This window comes from Zonotrichia albicollis, chromosome 5 (assembly GCF_047830755.1).
Source record: "Zonotrichia albicollis isolate bZonAlb1 chromosome 5, bZonAlb1.hap1, whole genome shotgun sequence".
NCBI classification, from domain to species: domain Eukaryota; kingdom Metazoa; phylum Chordata; class Aves; order Passeriformes; family Passerellidae; genus Zonotrichia; species Zonotrichia albicollis.
The window spans coordinates 65,468,283-65,489,330 of NC_133823.1; the positions used below are offsets into that span (position 1 = coordinate 65,468,283).

At 50.5% G+C, this 21,048-nt stretch overlaps 2 protein-coding genes across 2 annotated transcripts; both read left to right on the forward strand.

Moving 5' to 3' along the window:
- On the forward strand, positions 1-6,914 carry IBSP (integrin binding sialoprotein). Its single transcript, XM_026792532.2, has 7 exons — positions 1-441; positions 1,493-1,566; positions 1,644-1,694; positions 1,814-1,885; positions 2,069-2,122; positions 4,107-4,208; positions 4,503-6,914. The coding sequence occupies exons 2-7, from the start codon at positions 1,513-1,515 to the stop codon at positions 5,067-5,069; spliced, it is 900 nt and encodes a 299-aa protein (XP_026648333.2). The 5' UTR covers positions 1-441; positions 1,493-1,512; the 3' UTR covers positions 5,070-6,914.
- A 105-nt stretch (positions 6,915-7,019) lies between these two features.
- Positions 7,020-12,556, forward strand: MEPE (matrix extracellular phosphoglycoprotein). Its single transcript, XM_026792528.2, has 5 exons — positions 7,020-7,467; positions 8,185-8,256; positions 9,799-9,852; positions 9,993-10,085; positions 10,186-12,556. The coding sequence occupies exons 2-5, from the start codon at positions 8,197-8,199 to the stop codon at positions 12,172-12,174; spliced, it is 2,196 nt and encodes a 731-aa protein (XP_026648329.2). The 5' UTR covers positions 7,020-7,467; positions 8,185-8,196; the 3' UTR covers positions 12,175-12,556.
- The last annotated feature ends 8,492 nt before the right edge of the window (positions 12,557-21,048 follow it).

The following is a 21,048-nucleotide window of genomic DNA, read 5'->3' on the forward strand; positions in this document are numbered from 1 at the left end:
GCTCTGCACAAGTGGCTGTGCGGCTGGGCCTTTGAGGTCGGTCTTTTTGTCTACTTGAAAAAACAGTGACAGGATTTCTCAAAAAGGGAGGTGGACAGCCCCCAGCAACATATTTCCCAATATTTATTTTAATTAAAACCCAGAGTGTTATTATACCCTCGGCCTCCCAGCCGCACATCTGAGGCCAGACCCTCAATTAAGTGGCGCAGGGCAAGCCTCTCTGGGTTTGGCAGCGGCGTGGGGTGCTATGTTTGTGCACCAAATCTGCCAGCGTTGAAGTTTTGGAGGGATTTTGGTGCATGCTGGAGAGCTGGCGTCACTCTGGGCAGGGCGGTGACTGGCTTAGGGGGGGCAAAGCCAGACCTTATATCCCAGCAGGGCAGCAGCGGGAGGAAATCTGTGCCGGCTGACTCCATGGTTAGCTCTCAGTGCTGGGGCAGGGTAAGCTCGCTGCTGCTTTTCTCAGTTCGGTTGTGCATTGATGTCTGCTTTTTGCAGGGAGATGGGAGGGTCAGCTTGCTGGCAGGATTGGGGTGCTGCTTTTAGTCTTTTTCTGGATCTGTGGCTTCATGAAGCGCTTGGGTGGAGGGGATGAGCATCCAGAGCCTTGCTGCAAGTTCAGAGAAACTTGTGGACGCTTGTTTTATAGCCTGAATTAAGCAAAACTAGGGAAACTTCAAGCACAGATAAATGTAATAACAATTCCCTACAAGCACAGCTGATACTGGGTTTAGGCAGAGGAAGGGTAGGAGAAAGCCTGACTGGGAGCATTGTTCTCTGGGGGAAGGCTGGGCTGATGCTGGAAACGATTGGGTGTGCTCCTTTCTCCTTGATGCACGAGGGCAGGCTGTGTTTTGGTGCTTTGGGTGTGCAGCTCAGACCTGCCTAGAGCTAAGTCCCCTCCAGCAGTGCCTGTGGGGGGCTCTTTGCATTGGTGCCTTCCCACTGCTGTTTTTACCAGCGGCAGCCTGTGAAGCCAATTACTTCCATTATTTCTTTGCTTGTTTGTTTTTCCTCAGTGAGGTTACACTGTCTGTGGTGTAATTCCCAGGAGCAACTGCTTCCTGGGCAAAACCCAAGCAGGTCTTGGAGCTGTGGAAGGGCAGCCACAGTGGGCAGTGCTCCCAGCTGCTCCTGTTGCATCTCCAGTGGGGCTTGGCTTTCTCCCCTCCTTTAAGGGCAATGGGCAAACAGGAATAAGTCATCCTTCTCCAGGAAAGCTTTGAGTTCACTACATGGGGAAACTTGCTTTTCTGGTATATTGTGGCTTCTAGAAAAAACAAAATGTATTAATGGAAGTTGAGGCAGATCTTTAAAAAAAAAAGAAGAAAAAGAAAGAATTGGCTCTATGGAGGGATTGGGTGACCTCACCAAGGAAGGCTGGAAGTCAGCCTTTCTTCTCCCCAGTCACCCACGTGGACACCGACACGTGGATGGTTTGGAGTGGTGCTGGTGCTTTCTAGCTGAAATGCAAGCCCTCAGTGTGTTTCAGTGTTCCTAGAGACAGCAGCCATGAGGAGTGTCCTGGTGTTTGTCTGCCTGGTGGGAATGGCGTGCACCTTCTCGGTGAGTGCCATCTGAGGGGGGCCCCTGGCCTTGCCAGGGCTGGTGTGGGGCACGTACCAACTCACCCTTTCCCCCAGGTCAAGAGCTGGCTGCGGCAACCCAAGCTGGATGACTCAGAAGAGAATGCGGTAGGGTCTCCCCGGTGCCTAGTACCACACAGGGCTGATCTTGAGGAAGAGCACATCTTGGTAGCTCCTGTACCCAAGGCCCCAGACTGATGGGATTTTCCCCCTCCTTCTCCTGGTAGGTTTTCAAGAGCCGGCACCGGCATTACCTGTACAGATACATCTACGTGTATCCCCCGCAGCGACGGTACCAGGTGGGTGGCTCTGAGGGCTTGCTGCTGCTTTGCTGCCCTCCAAATGCAGAGATTTTGGCCCAAATGAGATGGGGGCACGTCTGTGCCCTGTTGGCTTGGCCTGTGGGCCTGGGCACAGAACATTGTTCTTGTGACACCACTAGGAACCCACCCACCCGCCTCCAACTTGGTTTTTCCTCTTAGGGCAGTGACTCATCTGAGGAAGAGGGGGATGGCTCGGAGGAGGAGGAAGAGGGGGTGAGTATGGCAAACCAGCAGTCTGCAAAACAAATACAGGAATTTGGGAACTTTCTTTGGTTTTGTAGTCTCTTCTCATCAGCATTTGTGGTCACTGACTTCCCACAGGCTTGCACTCTGGATACAACTGGATTTTCTACTCTGGACCTTATTTTACTTTTTTTGTCGATATTTTCCTTTTGCTTTCCTTTTTCTTCCTGGGCAGGGGTTGCACCAAACAACCCTGAGACAAATTCTCTGGGTTTCCATTTCCAGTGGATCAGAAAGGAGCAGGATGGGCCAAAGAACAGAACCAGGGAGGTTCACACAAGGAAGAAGGTGCTGTTAGGAACTCCTCTAATCTTCATCTTTTAGGATCTGTTACCCCTGTAACACTGAGAATACCCCTATGGAAAACCCAGTTATGCTCTGCATGTGTGTTTGTGGAGTGACACAAACTGATGCTATATTGGGAAAGTCAAATTTGTATCAGTCAGATACAAAAACCAGATGGTAAAGCTGCTCCTGTCTGCTGGATCAGTGTGAGCTTGGGCACTTCTAGAGCTGTGAGAGCAACCCAGGTCCAAAATTAAATGTAAGGGATTACAAAGATCTTTTGTGCCTTATCGGGCTGCAAATGCTCAAAAATAGTCCAGTGGTCTCAGGCACATAGGTGCTTTGAAATAAGGATCTGGTCTGCTTAGAATCCTGTGTGTCATGCTTAATCAAGTCCTTTATTTTTTTCTTTTTAAAAAGTTATTTAATGAAAGCAGGGAGTCTGGTTTTAAACCCTGCTTTGGAGGCCTGTCAGGGATTGGGATATAGCATGGGGTAGCCCCTGTGCCAGCTCTGGCACCTCCCTGCAATTTTCCCCATTTTAGCCGTTTCTCTCCCCTACCACTGCAATCTCTAAGGATAAATTTGAGCAGTAGGATGGGCAGCAAAATGTGGAATTTCATTTCTCAGAAAGAAATTAACTGGTATGCACGAATGTAGCTGCTCTTTAGGTCTGCCCTTTTCATTTTGAGGGCATAAGAGCATTGGCTGCTCTCATGCAAGGATGTGCCTTCACTGGCAGGGTGGTCAGCAAGATGAATCATGCTGATAGGCCCCAAGGTCAGTTATGTAAAACGCATTATAAAGCATATCGGTTTGCAAAAAGCTTTATATTGGCTGCTGTATAGGGAGCATCACTTCCACTGGCACAGCTGGCTGCACTGTGCAATTTGATGGCTCTCCTGCTGGAGAGGAGAGCAGCCTGGATTTTCTCTGCCAGCACCTGCACCTGTATTTCAAGGTCTGAGGTGGCCCAAAATGCCAGGGTAGCTGTCCTTGGTCTTGCCGTATGAGCAGCAGGGATTGCCCAGGACAGCGATGACACTGACCTCAGGTCTCCCTGCCATGGCTGGGCTCATGTGCTGGTGCCAACCAGCTCCACCTCCCAGGCTGGGCCCTGGGTGAATTGCCCCACCAGTTCCTCAGTGTCTGCTTCAGGCTCTGTTTGCATTTGGGTTATTCCTTACCCTTTTTTAGCCATGCACCCCACTGAGAGCCCCGCTCTGCTGCTGATCTCTGGGGCCAAGTGTTGCTGATGGCTGATTGCTGGTGGGGTTTGGGCTCACGCCTGGCTTTGAGCCATCACACTCTCACTGACCATCCACACATGGCATGCAGTGTGTTCGTGTGTAGTGTGCCTGTGGCTTTCTTTGTTTACTGGAAACTGGGGAGGTAACTTCAGAAGAAAACCTTTAGATGCTTTGCAAAGCAAAACTTGGAGCCAGAATGGGAACATCTGACTCCAGCCACCACCACGTAATTGCACAGCTCCATCTGCCCTGCTGCAGCCTCTACATTTCAGCCTGGAACAATATCCGTGAGAAAGCAGGGAACTCGGAGCGATGCCCAAATGCTCTGTGTGGATGCACTGTATCCCTCTCGCTGTGGAGAGGCCTGCGCTCCACTCCAGCTGCTGACCCCCTGCCCTGTCCTGTCCCTGTCCTTGCAGGGGCCATTTTATGCTGGAACCAAGGCAGCTGGACACCCAGCTGGAGCAGCCCCTGAGGACTGCCAAGCTGCACTGGGAGGAGACATCCCATCCCCCCAGCAGGTGCGGTTTGGGGAGATAGAGGGAGCACCCACGGGGAGGGGCTGTTCATTGCATGTTTGCTTGTACCCATGGGATACCCTGCACTCTGTCTCTGCTTGGGGAGTTGCTGTGGAAGTACCTATAACTGGACAAAGCTCTGGACATTAACTTGGGGTTGGAAAGGGTACCCCAAAAAGACAGTCCTGCCATGAAAAGTGTGGGGGAATGCTCAGCTGCGCCCATACCTTCCCCTCTCCACATGGAGCTGCAAGCTCCTGACATCCAAGTTATGCTGTGCTGTCTTCCCTCTGCCAGGGCAAGGACTGCCAAAGGATCAGGCAGAGAACTGCCAGCAAGGGGGAAGACTCTGAAAATGAAGACAGTGATGAGAATGAGGAGGAAGAGGAGGAAGAAGAAGTAGATGAGAATGAGAATGGTGTCAATGGCACAAGCACCAATACCACAGAGAGTATTGGACCTCATGGCAATGGCACTGTGGTGGCTGAGGAGGGCACTGGTGAAGCTGAGGAAGAGGAGGAAGAGGAGGAGGAAGAAGAAGAGGAAGAAGAGGAGGAGGAAGAAGCTGAAGCTACCACCATTGCAAGCACCACCAACGAAGAGGGTCTGATACAGGCGACCACTATGGATGATGTGGGACCCACAGATGTCACCACAGATGCCACCACAGCTGGGGAGCTGTGGGAGTATGATGTGACAGCCAGGGACCACGGCCGGGGGGATGAGGGCACCACTGAGGGTGGGTACGAGGAACAGGATGAGTACGCACGTGGGGACAGCTACCGTGCCTATGAGGATGAGTATGGCTACTACAAAGGGCATGGGTACGACGTGTACGGCCAGGATTACTACTACAGCCAGTGAGCACAGCCCTGGTGCTGTCCCTGTCAGCCCCAGCCACTCAGGAAGGTGCATTCCAAGGCTCCCTGGAGTCACCCCATGCCAGAGGGGATGCCAGGCAGCTTGTCATGCACAGGCTGCATCCCTGGCTCCATCCCAGGCTTTTTTTTTTGTATCTTGCAAAGTGAAATGAAATGAAATGAAATGAAATGAAATGAAATGAAATGAAATGAAATGAAATAAAGCAACTGAACTGAGCTTGTTGGTGACAAAAGGTTTGCTGCCAAATTTTCTGCGGTCAGTGGAAGAATGCAGCACTTGGGGAGGGGCTGAGGGGCTGCATGATGCTTAGGGCTGGATCTTGTTATTCCAGCTCAGATGTACATGAAAGGAGGGAGGAATGGCAAGGATAACTTGGAAAGCTGCTGTAGAGTGCCCTCTGAAAAATGAAAGGGTGCTCTTAGGGACACTGCGATGGGATTACAGCCTTGTTTTACGTAAAGTTGATGTGAATTTCCAATACGTGAGCAGTGATAACTTTATCATGTCTTCTGTTCCTTGGTAATGCACCTCCCATGGCCTGACCACACATCAGGCAATTTTAATAAGGGCAAAACCACTAATTTCTCTTTCTGTGCATCACTAGCTTTAGACGCACACCCCTGTAATGAGGGCTTTGCTTTGTCCCTGCACCAGTCATATGGGTATGAGGCTGGGTAACTTGGATGCGTGTCTTGAACACCAGTACTGCAGCCCAAAATGTCCCTGTCACACAGCCTCATTCCCAGGGCTGTCACAGTGACAGTGGTGCATCCACTCTCCTCCTTCATCAGTGATGGCGATACCTAGCTGGGAGTCCTCAGCTCAGGGTCCCTTCCCAACAGGAGTATGTCCCTGGCCAACTGGTGATCTGCACTATGGATAGGGATAGAACAAATCCCACTGGGTTCCAGGCAGATGCCACCATCTGGGAATAGTGATGGCCCTCATTCACAGTTTATGGCAGGTACCGTGCTTCTCTTGCACTCCTAGGAAGGAAACCTGAGTTCAGCTTCTGATGCAGGTCCAACTGCAGAACTAGTCTGTTCCTGCAGCAGCAAGTCACTGGCCATTGTACAAAACTGCTTCTGTATGTCAAAGCCAGGCTGCAGCTTCTGGGGAGGCAGTAGGTGCTGCCTGCAGCATGGGCACCCCTGGGGACAAACCCCTATGGTGGCACTGAGGAGCCCTGCGTGCAGTCATGGCTGGTGTGGGGACACGAGAGCTCCATCATCCACATCCCCGGGGGGTGCTCCACTGCGTCAGGAAACTGGCACGGACAAAGAGCCCCGGCACTGCCAGGGGCCAGGTCCCGCTCCTACAGGGCGCTTAGCCCAGCCCTGTGTGCGTCAGCCCCCCAGGTACCTGGCAAAGGCTCTCCTCCAGGAGCCAAGGCATGTGGGCTGGCTGCCCTGTGGGGTGGCATCCGACTGCCACTCCCTGGCCAGTGCCTAGGGCCAGTTTCCCGCTGGCTCCAGGATTTATTCCTGCTTGAGGCTGGATGCTGATGGTTTAAGCATTTCTGGTGATAACATGGGCGTTGTGCCAGCTCCCAGGGTATAGGTTGGGGCGGAATGGAGAGTGGGATGGGAGCTGCTGCCACCACCTCCACAGTGACTGCCTGAGCCAGGCTGGCTGCAGCAGTGAGAGCCTTTCTTGGCAAGGGTGTATGTGACCAGCAATGCCGCCCAAAGGATAGGTGGAGAGAAGGAGGGTTTGTACATGGTCCACGCCCTTGTAGCACTTCTTTGTAATGAAGTAGGGCTCAAAGGGACCTGTGCAAGCGGTGCAGGGAAAAACATACATATTTTTTTCTTTTTTGCCATACATATTTCTTCTCTTTTGTGCTTGCACAGGTTTAACTCAGAACGGTTGAGGCTGAAACCCAAAAAGCAAGTGTCAGAAGACACAGCATGGTGAGGCTCTCAGTTTGGCCAACACTGCCCTTCTGTGCCAAAGGGCCAGGACCAGGCCTGGCTCTGGATCTTGCCCTTCCATTTCTGCAGCCCTGCCAGCTTTCCCATGTTGGTCACAGTGAGCAAGCCAAGACCCACTGCACACCCTCTTATCAATAACCAAGCTGGATGTGTGCCACACTAAGATCTGCACTAATCATTGAGCAATTTTGCCTTCAGAACAGATATTTATAAACTGTGCTTTCTGTTTATCCAGCCAGGTGGAACATTTGATAGCTGTCTTTTACCACAAACACATTTTTAGCTGGAAATTACTCCCCCTGGTTATCTGTGAGTGCTGCCAGAGCTGACAAATGTCCCTGGGCAGGCGCTGATTGGCTCTGTGCACCCGGGGCCAACTTTAAATTTCAGCAAAGTGGGCACAGGCTCCACAGTCTGCCTGTGGGACCTGCTTCCGACAGGAAAAGGTAATCTTCTCACCTAGTTTCCTGCCCTGTCTCTCCCTAGCCCTTCAGCTCTGCTGTCCCTGAGCAGGGATTCTCCTGCTTTCACTCTGGGCAAGGCACAGTGGGGATGGGGACACCCTGATCCTTGGCTGTGCACATCTCTTGAGCTTACATTGCTTTTGTACTGCTGATCTTTGTGCATGTATTTCCTTCTGGTGTTTCCTGTAGCAATACTGGTATGGCTTCAGTCTCTGGGATGAACCTGCAAGCCCAGGCGAGGGTGGTTGGGTGAAATGAGAAATGGCCAATGGAGATATTGCCTGCTGCCATTTATCAGTGCTGTGAAAGCCTAAAGCCTGCTGCTTTCTTAATTGGGATTTATGAACAGCTTAACTTGCAGCAACTTTAGGGGATCATTTATTACAAATATCCCCCCAAGCGGCCTTGACAGAGGAAGTTAGGCAGTTTTTATAGCCAGTGTCAGAGCTCCCACTTGGAGCTCCTGGCTGTGCCCTAAGCACATGGTGAGAGCATTGCCCTTGTTGTGAGGGATGCAAAGAGGCAGGACAATGCCAAGGGCCACCACAAATCCTGGGAAAAACCAGGGTCACTGCAAAACCTTGCTGCCATGGGAGCTTTGGGATAGCAGGAGCTTTTAGGTTGCTGCTAACCAGGATTATTGAGGACCACAAGTCCCAGGAATACTAACTGCAGCTATGCTTCACTTTGTACCTCCAGGAGCAGCCCAAGATGCAAACTTTCCTTGCCTGTCTGTGCCTGTGCCTGCTCAGCACAGCCCTCGCCACACCTGTGAGTATGGCTTTTCCTGGGTTCCTGCTGGAAGCATGAGATGTGCTATCCAGTGCATCCTGGCATGCTTTCAGCAGTGGGAAAACATAGGTTGTAGTTGTGTATACCACCTCTGGTGCTTGGGGAATGAAGTAATGTGAACAGCAGAGGTGACCCCAGAAGAAAAAATATATATTAGCACTGGGGTGGCTGAGCATGTTCCTTCAGCTTAGCAATCAGGGCATTGCACAAGTGTCCATCTGGGTGGCTGTACCTCCTGGATTTCTGTGGGTCTGGGATCTGCCTGGTGCTTCTGGCCTGCAAACAGCCTGAATGAAGCCACAGGCAGGGAGGTGCGGAGAGGATGCTCATCTTATCTGTGTGGGGAACAGTGGTCAGAGGGATGCCCACAATTATTTTCCAGCTCTCCTAATTTGAAATATTGAGAGATTTAACTAAAAACAGGGCAAGTTAAGATGAATATAATATGAGCCATTTTTGTCTTGCATAACTGTTACTGAGATTACTAAATACACAGCTAGAATGCAAGTCTGCTCCTAGAAAAGGCTTGCTTTTAAGTCAGGGTAAGGAGGAGGGAAATCTCATCTTCCTGAGATGGCCCCTCCCATGTGTCTCTTACCCCATAGAGCAAGCTCTTACAACCTGGTCTGTAGCAGAGCAGCCCAGGGGAAGGCAATAAATCATCACAGATTTTCTTTTCAGATAGGAGCACACATGGGAGTTAATGCTATGCTGTGTGACCAGAGCTGTAATCTGTCCTTTCACACTATTCACAAACAATGAAACAACCTGGGGATGTTCAATACTTTGGGGTGTGTTTCTGCCCCTTCAGTTGGGCTCGGGACGTTTCAGGGACTAATTTTTCTGAAATCAAAGAGGACTCTCCTCCATGGTGTTGTCTCTCACTCTGGCTTGTAAGGGATGCCTGAAATGGCTTTGTGGGGCTCACAGGATGCTCCCACTAGTAGGTTCCCCAGCCCTGAGGGATGCACTGGCCAATACCCACCAAAAGATGCCAGGATAATCAGGGAGAGCTGCAAACCTGCAAGCATGTACAGAAACTCAGCTGTGAGGACACACAGGTTGCTGCTCAGTAGCTTAGTAAACACTGGAAACTCCACCAGTTAACCAGCTCTGTACTCAGCACAGGCAGATCCAAGCAGTAAGATGGAGCATTCTTTTGTGAGCAATGATGCCGTGTATTAAAAATGCTCTGTGGTAAAATCCTCCGCAGCAGTCTCCAGGAAAAGGTTATTTGTTATTTATCAACAACACCATATGAAGGCTAGCATGCAATACAATCATGCTATAGCAAAATTCACAATAGTTTTCCGATCCTGGAAACGGGATTTTGACCTTTCCTACTACTGCTGTCTTTAAGTCAGCACCCCAGCTGGTGCCTGGGAATTTGGTGGCTAATCAATGCAGTTTTCCCACCCTTCCCTGAAGGTGGGAAAGGGTGGGTGGTCAGCAGTTGGCACTGCCTGTGTGCTGAGGCAGTGTTTGATGCCTTAGCTCTTCCCTGTGTTTTGCTGCCCACAGGTGCCACCGCCGCTGCCTGAGAGAGCTGCTGGGAACTGTGTGGGACAACACCGGGTGTGTATCCTTCTGCCACCTCCTGGGGCCTCAGTGGGTACTGGTGGGACTCTACTGCAGTGCCAGACACAGAAAGGGAAACTCCTGCCAATGCAATTAATAAGGAAATTGTGGGTTTTGGTTATTTTCTTCCCTACCAGATATTTCTGAAAAGCTGCAATGCCAAGCATGGCTTCTACATTTTCAAATATGTCTACTCATTCTCAACGCGGAGGAACCAGACGCAGATAAAGGTAAGGATGGAGCCAGGGGACACTGTGGGACCCTGGCCTGCCTGGGGTACCCCCAGCAGCAATCCATCACCCTGACCTCTCCCTTGTGTGTACTACACAGAAAGAAGAGGCTGACCACCAGAGTATCATCCCCAGCCACCGACTGGATGATGGCAATGCCAGGAGGGAGCCACCAGCTGGGTCAGCTGGGACAGCCCCAGAGCACAGTGACAACAGCAGCAGTGAAGTAATTGAGTATGGGATTGTCTTCAGTCCCGAAAACCGCAGCACCCCGGGCATCAGCAGGGATGGTCCCAGTCCTCAGCCTGGCACTGGCATGCGCGCACGTGGCAGTGGGGGTGGCATGGGTCCCACCCCATCCAGCTCAGAGGGCAGCGGCGATATGGATTTGGTGGTGGAAGGTGATGGCGGTGTTCCCATTCTCCCTCAGGGTGAACGCCCCAGTGAGGTTGTGGTGGGGAACTGGTCCAGGGTCAGGAGTGAGAATAAGGATGATGGTATCCCCAGGGTGGTTCTGGAGGGGGGAGCCGTGACTGCGGGGAGGGGGAGGGCCCCTACTACCAGAGGGGCAGGGGATGAGGGCAGCGGAGAGGCCACTGTCTCTGGCCAAGGGCAGGAGAGTGTTAAGCAGGGTACAGGGACAGGAGGCACTGCTTTGTCCTCTGTCACTGAGAAGATGGAGGATGTCCAAGTGGATGCTGCAGGTGTGGATGAATACGCTTACATCCCCGATTCAGGCAGTGTAACCATCACCCACGGGAACCTGGGCAGCACAGACAGGGCCAAGGGTTTCACCCAGGTCGCTCCAGGCCAGGATGATGAGGTAAACATATTCATTGGGAGAGCCAACATCCATATGGGGGAGCAGGTAACCACCCAGGCTGGTGTCACAGCAAGTAGGGAGAATGATGGCATCCCCTCTGTGGGAAGCAGCAGGCCCCCCCTCAGGCTGGACGTCACTGTGGCACCCAGTGGAGGTGAAGATGACAGCATGCCTGCCCGCAGGCAGCCTGAAAGACTGGCCACCACAGCCACCCCAACCCATGGGGACAGCATTACCAGCAGCCTCAGGGACAGCCGTCTTACTGGAGAGGATGAGGAAGGTGCCACCACCACCATCGGTGTTGATAGAGGACTGACAACCCCTGTTCCCTGGAGAGTCACTAGTGGTGACATTACCAGCCCCACAGTGGCTAGCATCCATGGGAAAGATGATGATGAGATGAGAGGAGAGGGGCAGAAGTCCAAGGGGAAGCCAGACCATGTGGCTACCACGAGCCCCCACCACAGGGGTGACATGGAGGCCACTATCAGAGTCCCAGCCAGGGGGGGCAGCATCCGCCCAGCCCCTACTGAGGGGTTCCGCACCACCCCGTCAGTGACAGCCGGCAGCCACAGGGCAGGCATGGGCACTGTGCTCGGCAGAGGAGGGAGTGGGGAAGTGGGGACAGCCACCTCCACTCCCTCCCGTGTGGAGACACGGCCCGGGGCTGGGATGAGGGTCCGTCCAGGGGGAGCAGGGCTGGACAAGATACCCAGGACGGACAAAGCACCATTTCCAAGTGGGAAACCCAGCGGCGGGGTGTCGAGTGGGGGCCAGAAAATTGTTGGCGGCTATGATGGCGATGCTGGGGGCAGATCTCAAACTGCCAAAGCAGGAGCCAGCCCCGCTCCACAGGCAGGGCAAGCCACGGTCAGCATGGCAGCAGGCAGTGGCCGGGAGCAGGGGCGAGGTGCAGAGAGTGGGACAGCAGGGCTGGGGGCCGGGGGTGGCCGCCTGCCCGGGCACCATGGCAGGAGGCTGGGGGCCGGGGCGCCGGGCACCATTGCAACACTGGGCCGCAGCCGGCAGCTGGACCAGGTGAAACGTGCTGACGAGCTCCATGTCCGTGAGCGGGCCTTTTACAGCCTTGGCGGGGCGGGCGGCGGCCCCCACGGCCCCTATCCCGGCCTCGGGAGTGCCGACAGCAGCCAGTCCTCCGAGGGGGACCGGGGCAGCCACAGCGAGAGTGCACAGACAGGACTGCAGCCCTCAGGGTGGGGATCCCCAGGGTACCCCCAAGGCCGCTGGATCCAGGGGCCCCTCTGAGGCGTGGCCGGTATTCACCCCGGTAGGCTCCAGCGGTGGAGCTGGGGGGCAACTCGCCGTGTTTTACCCCTTGGTATCCCCCCTGCGGGCTCTGCTCTTGCCTGGGTGAGGGGCAGGTTGCTGGGGGGCACACAGTGCTTCACAGCCCAGGAGCCAAAAATCACTGGTTCATGCAATCTGCTGTTAATCTGGGGGAGGCTGCACATGGCACAGCAGCAGGAATGCACGGGTGTGCTGTGCTGGACAGCCAGGGAACAGCAGCTGTGCTACAGGGCATAGGGTAGCGATGTTTGTGCACTGATGCGAAGCAACTAAAGAAGCAGTGAGAAAAAGCCTCTGTCCTTGCAGTTTCACTTCAGCCTACTGGAGAAATAAAGGCATTTCTGTACCTGTGGATCTGCTGACTCTGGTGTTTGCAATGGGACTTCAGGCAGTCACTGCCACAAGCAGCGTGCTGGGGGTGGGCTGGTCCCTGGGCATAAGGGGATTTCTGGCCCCAGCACATCCCTGGCCCTACCATTTCTTGTGGGACTGCAATTTGGCCAACAAGCCCTACACATCTCTCCCCTGGGATACTAGATCCTGCCCAGAGCCACCAGCATCCCTGGGCTTGCTAGGGAGGCCCACAGAGCATCCTCCCCCTCAGTTCATCCACTTCCCCCAGCAAGAAGTCCCCATCATGCCCTCCTGATGGTACATTTCCTGGCCACACTGTCCTTCCAGGAGCACCATAACACTCTGACTGTGCCACCACCACTCCTGCCACTGGCCCCTGCACACAGACCTGGCCGGGCTTCGACACACTGGAGCCATGCCCTCAGTGTTAATCAAAGTTAATCACTGTTTATGCAATTGCAGGTTGCTTTTTCTGTCTGAGAAGCTGCTAAAACAGGCGTGTTTAGGAGCGGCACAGTGGGAGAGGCATTGAGCCTTGAGGGGAGAGGTATTGCCTCAGCACATGCGGAGGGGACTCACCACCTGTGCTGTGCCTGTGCAGGGAGTAGGTAGGAGCAGCCGTGATGTCAGTGAAGTACTCTCAGAGTACCTGCTTCCCTGCCCTCTGCACACCTGCATGCAGGGAAGTGGCAGATCCTGTTATGGCACACAGAATCACAGGATGGTTTGGGTTGGAAGGGACCATAAAGATCATCTAGTTCCAACTCCCCTGACACAGGGAGGGATGCCACTCTCGACACCAGGTTGCTCAAAGTCCCATCCAAGCTGGCCTTGAACACTTCCAGGGATGAAACATCCATAGCTTCTTGCAGCAATTTGGTACTGAGAATTCATACATAGTTGATTCATGCTGGAACACTAGGATACTGTGTCTCACTGGTGCTATCAGTTACCACCAGCTCTTGGGACTCTGCTTTGCTACTGCTCATGCTCTCCAGCAGAAAAAGTCAAAATTGCATGTGCCCCCCATGTCCCCCAACAGATCATTAGGCCCTGGTGTCTCTGGGGAAGCTGCTCTGTGTACCTTGGTCCCAGGGCTGGAGAAACATGGAGATGTAGGCAGCCTGGGGCAGGGATTTGCCTGCAGCTTCCCAGGCTTGGGGCAGCATGCAGAGGACCCCTGAGGGCTCATGGACCTCCCATGCTGGCCCATCCGGCTCAGACTAAAAGGTGCTGCAGAGTTGCTGCCAGTCTGGGCTGGATAACTCACCCCTAGAATTGCCAAGGCACATCACACCCCCGGATTTATGGACTACAGCAATGCTCTGGGGATCTAGGGCTCGGCATGATTGCCTGGCAAATGAAGAGCATGGTTTTGGGGTCTCACTGCTGACAGGGTTGGAACTAAGAAGTTTGCAGCCCCAGCACAGTGCCCAGGCCCCTCCATCCTCAGTCCTGACCATACCAGGTCCGAAAGATTAAGCAACATCCTTAAGTGAGGGCTGGGCACCATCTAGTGGAATAAAAAGCCTGTTGCTGGGAATGTTTTGTGCCTGTTGAATGATGCCCAATTCTGCCTGATGCTGGCGTGGGCACTGCTGCCATCTTGTCCCACCGCTTCCTCGAGGCCCTGGGGAGCTCTGCCTGAATGGCGAGGTTAGGTATAAAAGTGGCTAGTTCAGGTATAAATGGCATACACATAAACCAGCATTACCTCCTTGCACAATCACTGCAAAAGCGCCGGGAATTTTTTTGCTGTGACCCTGGCTCTGCATCTGGGAGAATACAGTATTTTGGTATGCTCACCCTGAGGCCCCTGCTCAGCACCACGATGCTGCCTGGCCCTGCTCCTTCAAATCCCACCTTCCAAATAGCACAAGAGGCCACTGAATATAAAGATTGCAAGTTTCCCTAGGAAAAGGTTTTCCCAGAATATTGAGCAAAGCAGGGAGCTGTTTTTTCCTTGCAGTGAAGGGTGAGCAGATGAGGGCTGGCAGGATGGGGGTTGGCAGGGTGACACTGCCCACCCCTCATGCTCAAACACCCACAGCAAGCTTACAGCTGAGCTAGTCACCAAGCCTGGGAGAGGTTCCTCTGTAGCCTTTTGCTCTTTGGCTCGGCTGAGCTGTGTGTTTTTGAGAAAAGATTTAATTTAGACTTAATAAATACACATCTACATTATGTTCCTTGTGTTATGGAGTTTTTTTGTTTTGTTTTTGTTTGTTTTTTTTTTTTTTTTTAATCAAGGGCAGCAGTGATTTATCTACAGGTGTTTCTTCACTCTGGGGTAGCAGAGGCTGCCCCTGAAGTGATTTAAGGTCATTCATCCCACCTTGTAAGTGCACCAACCCAAGTGAAGAGTGATATATACTGTCTGAGGGTGCAGAACAAAAAATAAATTGTCCCTAAAAATCCCAGCTACTCTGATGAATGTTAATTGTGGTTGTGTGACCAGGCAAGTATGGGTACACACTGCTGCTTCAGGCTGGCAAGGTTGTAAAGAACTGCTAAAATGCTTTTTAAAAGAAGCCTAAAAACCAATGGTGCACTTTGAGGAACCATTCAAATGGAGTTTTGAACTGTGTATTTTCAGCTACAGAGATCAATGCTGGCTGTATGGACGGGGCAGGTGGTCCCCATCACAAATAGCCCTTCTCAGGTGTTTCCTTGGCTGTGGGGTGGTAGCAGGAGCCTCCCAGAGAGACAAGAGCGCCTTCCCCGATGTAACACCATGGTTCTTCAGAAGAGGGCAAAAGCAGACAGCCAGAGGGAGCAGTTGAAAGCAACATCTCTCAAAAGAGACTGAGCATGGCTGTAGGACAGTAATGATTTTCCTTGTCACCTGCTGTAGTTACTCAGTGAGACCCATCTTCATCCCACACTAAAGACCAGGGACTGACAGGGACTGAAATACTGGGCACAGCTCCAGCACACCCTTCCTCCCAGTGCTCACCCTTCCTGCTCCAAAGTTGGCAGCCAAGGCTGGGCAACTGCAGGGGGCCTGAGTACATCCGGGTTTTTGGACAATGGAAGATGCCCCAAAGCCTCCATCCTTTGCCTCATTGACATTGAGGAGGGTGCAAAGCAGCCCCAGCAATAGGAAACTTGGGGTTTATTTCTGCAGAGGAAGCCACACAGTACTGCTTATTATCAGGGAGGTTCAAAAATTATTTTACTTACTCTGAACAGTCTCTAACAGACCATCCACCAGCACTTCCCTATAAACATTTTGGAAAACATTTTCTGAAGTGAGAACCATTGCTATAGTCAAGTAAAGGCACATTTTGATACATGGAGTAAAATGCAAATCTCAGTGACATAAGTAAAAAATATTGTTAGCCAATATTACAATCTGTTTGGGGCGTCTTTTGGTAATCCTTGCCTATTTCCCTGCATCCTCATGGTAGCTTTAGAGGGACTGTTCTGCAAGGTTTCTTTGGGGAGCAATTGCCTTGCAGCTGGATACTTTGTGAAACAACATCCTACACTACATTCACCCTTCTTAAATTACTTCATGGGCTTTACTTGCTCTGATCATCTGGGTACCTCTGATTTGGAAGAATACAGAGCTGACAATCTCTGGCCAGTGAACTGTGGGTTTTTCACACTTCCTGAGGTTGTCTGGAAAAAACTTCTCCTGCCAAAAAATCCTGGCAAATCGTAGCCACTGTGTGAAAATCCCAATGCTATTCCTCCAGGTGATTGATATACCAAGCCAGTCAGTCTGGGTTCAGATTAGGCTGTTGGCTATAATTAATAAGAAATTAATGGGAAATTGGTAGATAAAAACTTCTTCTGTCATGAAATGGAATGGCAGGGGGTGTTTCAGAGATCTTACACCTTGCTTCAAAGCTGGCCTGCATGGGAGGAGATAAAATAGGTATGTCACCTTTTCAGCTTCCCTGCAATGTGCAGAGGAGGGAAGGAGCTTTATTTCCCTCCCACCAGCAAGTGATGAATATTTTCAATAGTGGCTTTAATTAAAAAAGTGTTGGGCCTTACAATAAAATCTCCCAGCCCCCTGCTGCCATTGTCCACCAGTGATGAGGAAGATCAAGCCTGCCAGCCTTCAAATGCTTGACTTACTGAAAGCTGACCCTCCTTTTCCTCAGCGCTCCCTCCTCCCTTATCCCTGTTGAGACATTCCTGCAAAAAGCCATCCAATTCCACCCAAAAATACAAATGGGGCTGAGCCTGCTCAGCCAACCTCAGCTGTAGTTGTAGAGTGAGTGAACAGGCTCCCTGCCTAAACACATGGGATATTTCATATGCCAGTAAATCCATTTGTGCTTCATCTCATTTTAGACACTCCTGCTTTCCAAAAATGTTGGGTCCAAAGGGCAGAGTTTTAGATAATAAAAATCCTAAAGGAGATCTAATGCTTGAAATAAAAATGCTAAGGTGCTTGATCAATTCCAAATGCATATTTGATATATGAATAATTTGTGCCAGGCACTGAATATGAGAAATGAAGGATGTGTGTATGATGACCAAAACCAGCCTTTGCTTCAATTTCCAGACACAGAACTGAGAAAAATGGGAAAGTCATCCCCAACCATCTTTAACCACTCAATACTTTTCCCATTACGTAAGGGCAACTCTTGTATCAACAGAGAAATTATTGTAAGAAATGATCCTCCTCATGTAGATTGTGAGCTGAAAATATTCATATGCTATTCACAGCACTGGATGAATTTCCACCATTTTCCCCACACCCGAGAGCACTCATGGGACCAGGGGCTGAGGAGCATCCCTGTATCCAGCAGAGCTGGGATGGGTTTACTGCTACTCTCAGGAGCACCAGCCCAACCCTTTGAATGCAGGTCCAGTGGCAGACTGGCTAGAAGAAAAACTGAATTTTAATTTCACTTTCCTTCCTGTGTTGCCTTTCATAGCAGAGCAGGGCTTCAAGAGGAAGGTGCTGTCTCCAGGAGCAGAGCAAATCTCCTCCCAATCTTCTTGTGAAATGCTCAGCAGAGGAATAGTTGAACACCTGAAAAATTCAAGACTTCTGAGACTTTAAAAAAGAATCTAAATTATTAGACTTTCACCAATTTAGAAAAAAAATCCAATCCAACCTCAAAAATCTCTTCATTTAGTTTAAATTTCTATTTACTGGGGATTAAAGTTAAAACAGTCTCATGTGAGTTTTCAGCCCCAGACTAAAAAACATGAAGGAGCTGTGGAATGCCTCTCCCTGGAAGGCCAGTCTGGCCAGGGTCCTGCACACCCTGGTGTGGTGGATGGTGTCCCTGCCCATGGCAGGAGATAGGAACCAGCTGATGTTTAAGGTCTCTTCCATGCCAAAGCATTCTGGGACTCCAGGAGGGAGCAAAGAGGGCTTCTGCTACCATTAATGGAATGTTGCCACAGCCAAACCGTTGCCACAGGGATTCCATGCCAGGGTGCCCAGGTGACCTGGGGTCTGTTGAGACAGTTGATGGTTGCTCTGCTGGGAAGCAGATGCAAAGTGTCTGTCTCCGCCGTGTAGTGTGCATCTTCTCCATCCCTGGTGGGAACAGAAGGTGATTTGCTGACATTTATGAGGAAAACCCTTGGCTGACTACACAGGTAAGTGTAGATTATTTTTGAAAAGGTTTCTGATGCAGAGGGGCTGTTCTGGGCTTCTGGCCCAGCTGCAGGTGTCTGAGACTCCAGTACTGAACTTGTGCAGAAGCTGGTGACTCAGGGATGGGAATACTAGAGCAGGGGTGGTATTTAGGAGAACAGGTATTCCAGATAGGTAATCTCCTCTCTTCTCTTCTGGTAGGTTTGGAAAAGCCCTCTGACCCCTAGAGGTCAGGGTTTTGTAGCAGTGTGCTACCTAAAGGAATCAAAGGGATCAATCACTGCAGCTTCTCTGACATCATTCTCTGATGCCTTACACTTCCAGTGGTTTTAGGTCATGAAGCACCATAAACACAGTGAGTACTTTACTACTCAATGCAAATCCTATTCCTAATACACATTGTCTGGGGTACTTCTGGAAAGGATTTAAAGAGTTTGCAGCAAATGCCTGGGAAAAGAAGCCTATTAAGACTTCATGTAACTTCATGTTTTGGGACATGGAAGATTTTGAACCTCTGGGTGCTAGCAATTTTTCAGAAATGCTTACACTGTGAACAATGATCTGATAAAATTGCGAAGTAGTCTCCTCATTTTCAAGCCTTTGGGATAGGCTTTTTCTTGGTGAGACAGCTGGCAAGAGATCAGGGGCGACTCCTTTTCTTTGACGTGCTCAGGGAGGAGTGACCCATAGCACTATGTGATGCATATTCCAGCCTCTTCATTAGTGTTATCTGTACCCTTCTGCATTCATTGGTGTTGCAAAAATGTGGGCCACGTTACCCTTATGCCCACAGAAAATGCTAAGGCTTTGCTCCCTCCTAGAATCAGCAAAAGCACTGTGGAGAAGCAGATGATTCCAGTCAAGCTCAGAAACTGAGCAGGTTGCTGGCTCCTAGCGCAGGGGGAGCTTCAGAGCCAGAGCCAGTAGACTGTGAGGAAAGTGATACACTTTCTTTTGAGCTTGGTAAGGACAGAATCTGCTTCTGGAGGGCTGGGGTCCACTCAAATGTGTGCATTTGCCAGTCTCTAGCCCCTTTAGTGGGGAAGAAGGGAAATGTGGGATTTTAGGAAGCACCTAATATGGCATCTGTAAACAGCAAGGCTCCTGGCAAGCACATGGGTTTGTTACTGCGCTATGATACATTTGCACCAGTGGGAGATTACCTGTGTAGCAAAGGTCCAAGTGCTGCTCAAGTACCTTAGTGTCCACTGTGAGCAGCTGGCAGCTGCCCCTGCTGCCACTACACAGGGTAGCAAACTTAAGTTTGGGATCTCCCAGCTGGGAAGCAGATAAGGAAACTTTGTCATTAGCCATGCCCCATCCCTCCAAGGAATCTTTACAGTATGGTTGTGTAAAATCAGGATACCTGCTATGATTCCAGCTTTGGTTTGGTTTTTTTTCCTGTGTGATAAACATTCTCCTGTGTTAGATAAATCTTGTCTCCTGCAAGCTGCTGTCATCCAACAGAACTGTGTGAGGAGTTCAGCCACTCTTTCTTGCAGAGGACAGGGCTGGCAATGCTCTCCTGTGGACTGTTGAGAGCAAAGCTGAAGTGAAATGTTGGACACATTCCTGAAAAGGAGAGACCCAGGGCACAGATGAATCCTACCTCAGCCTGCTCCTCTGGCGCTGCCCATTTCATTCCTCTGCAATTTCTCATATTGATTCTAACATTCTGGTTTTCAGCTGGTGAGGAATTCATAGGTGTCCCAGCTGACTCTCCTGACTCTGAAGACACCAATCTAACTGGCAATGATTCTGGCAGTATTGTGGTAAGAAGTGAATGACAAGTTTCTCTCTATCTCACAGCCAAATTAGTTTTCTCTTGTGCTGCCAGGCCTGTGTTTTGGCATCCAAATGTTCAGGGCTGAAACACAGATCTGACTTACCTACTTCAGATATAGCTCTCAGTCAACCCCAAAGGCACCTGTGAATGCATCAGCATCTCTGAGTATCACTTGCAGAGTGATTTAAAGAGTAATTTAAAATTTCTGTTGCTCTAAAACTTGGGGAGAATGTTTAGCAATCATGGGTAATAGAATAGAAGGTGCCAATTTAAAGCTGAAGCTGATCTAGAAACACACAAGATACAGGCCAGTGATTTAAAGAAAAAGGAAAGATGAGGACAGGAAGCCTTTGACTTCCCAAATACAAAGTGTTTAGCTGCAACATTGATTTGAGGTACTCCTGTCACTTAGATACCAAGCACTACTGTAGCTGGCTGGGGTACTGACTGTTTATTACTCCAAGTATTTAAAGTTTATTAATCCAGTTCTATTTTTCACTCTAAGAATTATTTTACAAAGATCTGGCCCACAGGGTAGTTTGTTCCCTGAGTTTTGCATGGAAAAGCAGAAACATGCAGCAGTGATGCTGGCAAAAGTTTTGAACTTTATGGAAGAATCTGCACTATCCAGCCCCAATTCTGCAAAAATAATTGTGGACTTGGGGGTGGATTTTTTTCTTCAGCAGCTGTTCATCTCAAACAAAGAGTTTATGGCTATCACAGCTCAACTTGCCCATTTTTGGGAGAAAAAGGGAAAGAAGCACTTCCAACCTAAATCCAGTCAGGGAACTGAAACAGAGGAGCAGGGTGGAAGTTGTTCATGTGATTCCTAAGTTACCTCTGTTTCTAACCCATTCTAGCAATGGGAGCAGAACCAGCAGCACCCAATTTCCAGAGCAGCAGATAATTCAGCCGTGCTACTGGCAAGTGATGATGACGTGGAACCACGAGATAGTGATGGGTATGTGAGAGATAAAGCGTCTCTCCAAAGTGTAAATTCTGACATAAGGTAGAAAGATGCTTTTTGTCACGTTCCTGGGTTCTGCTTAATTCTGTGTGAAAACTTCAGACCTAGAATATAATATCCTGTCTGGAAGAGAGCTACTTTAAAAAAGAGAACTCC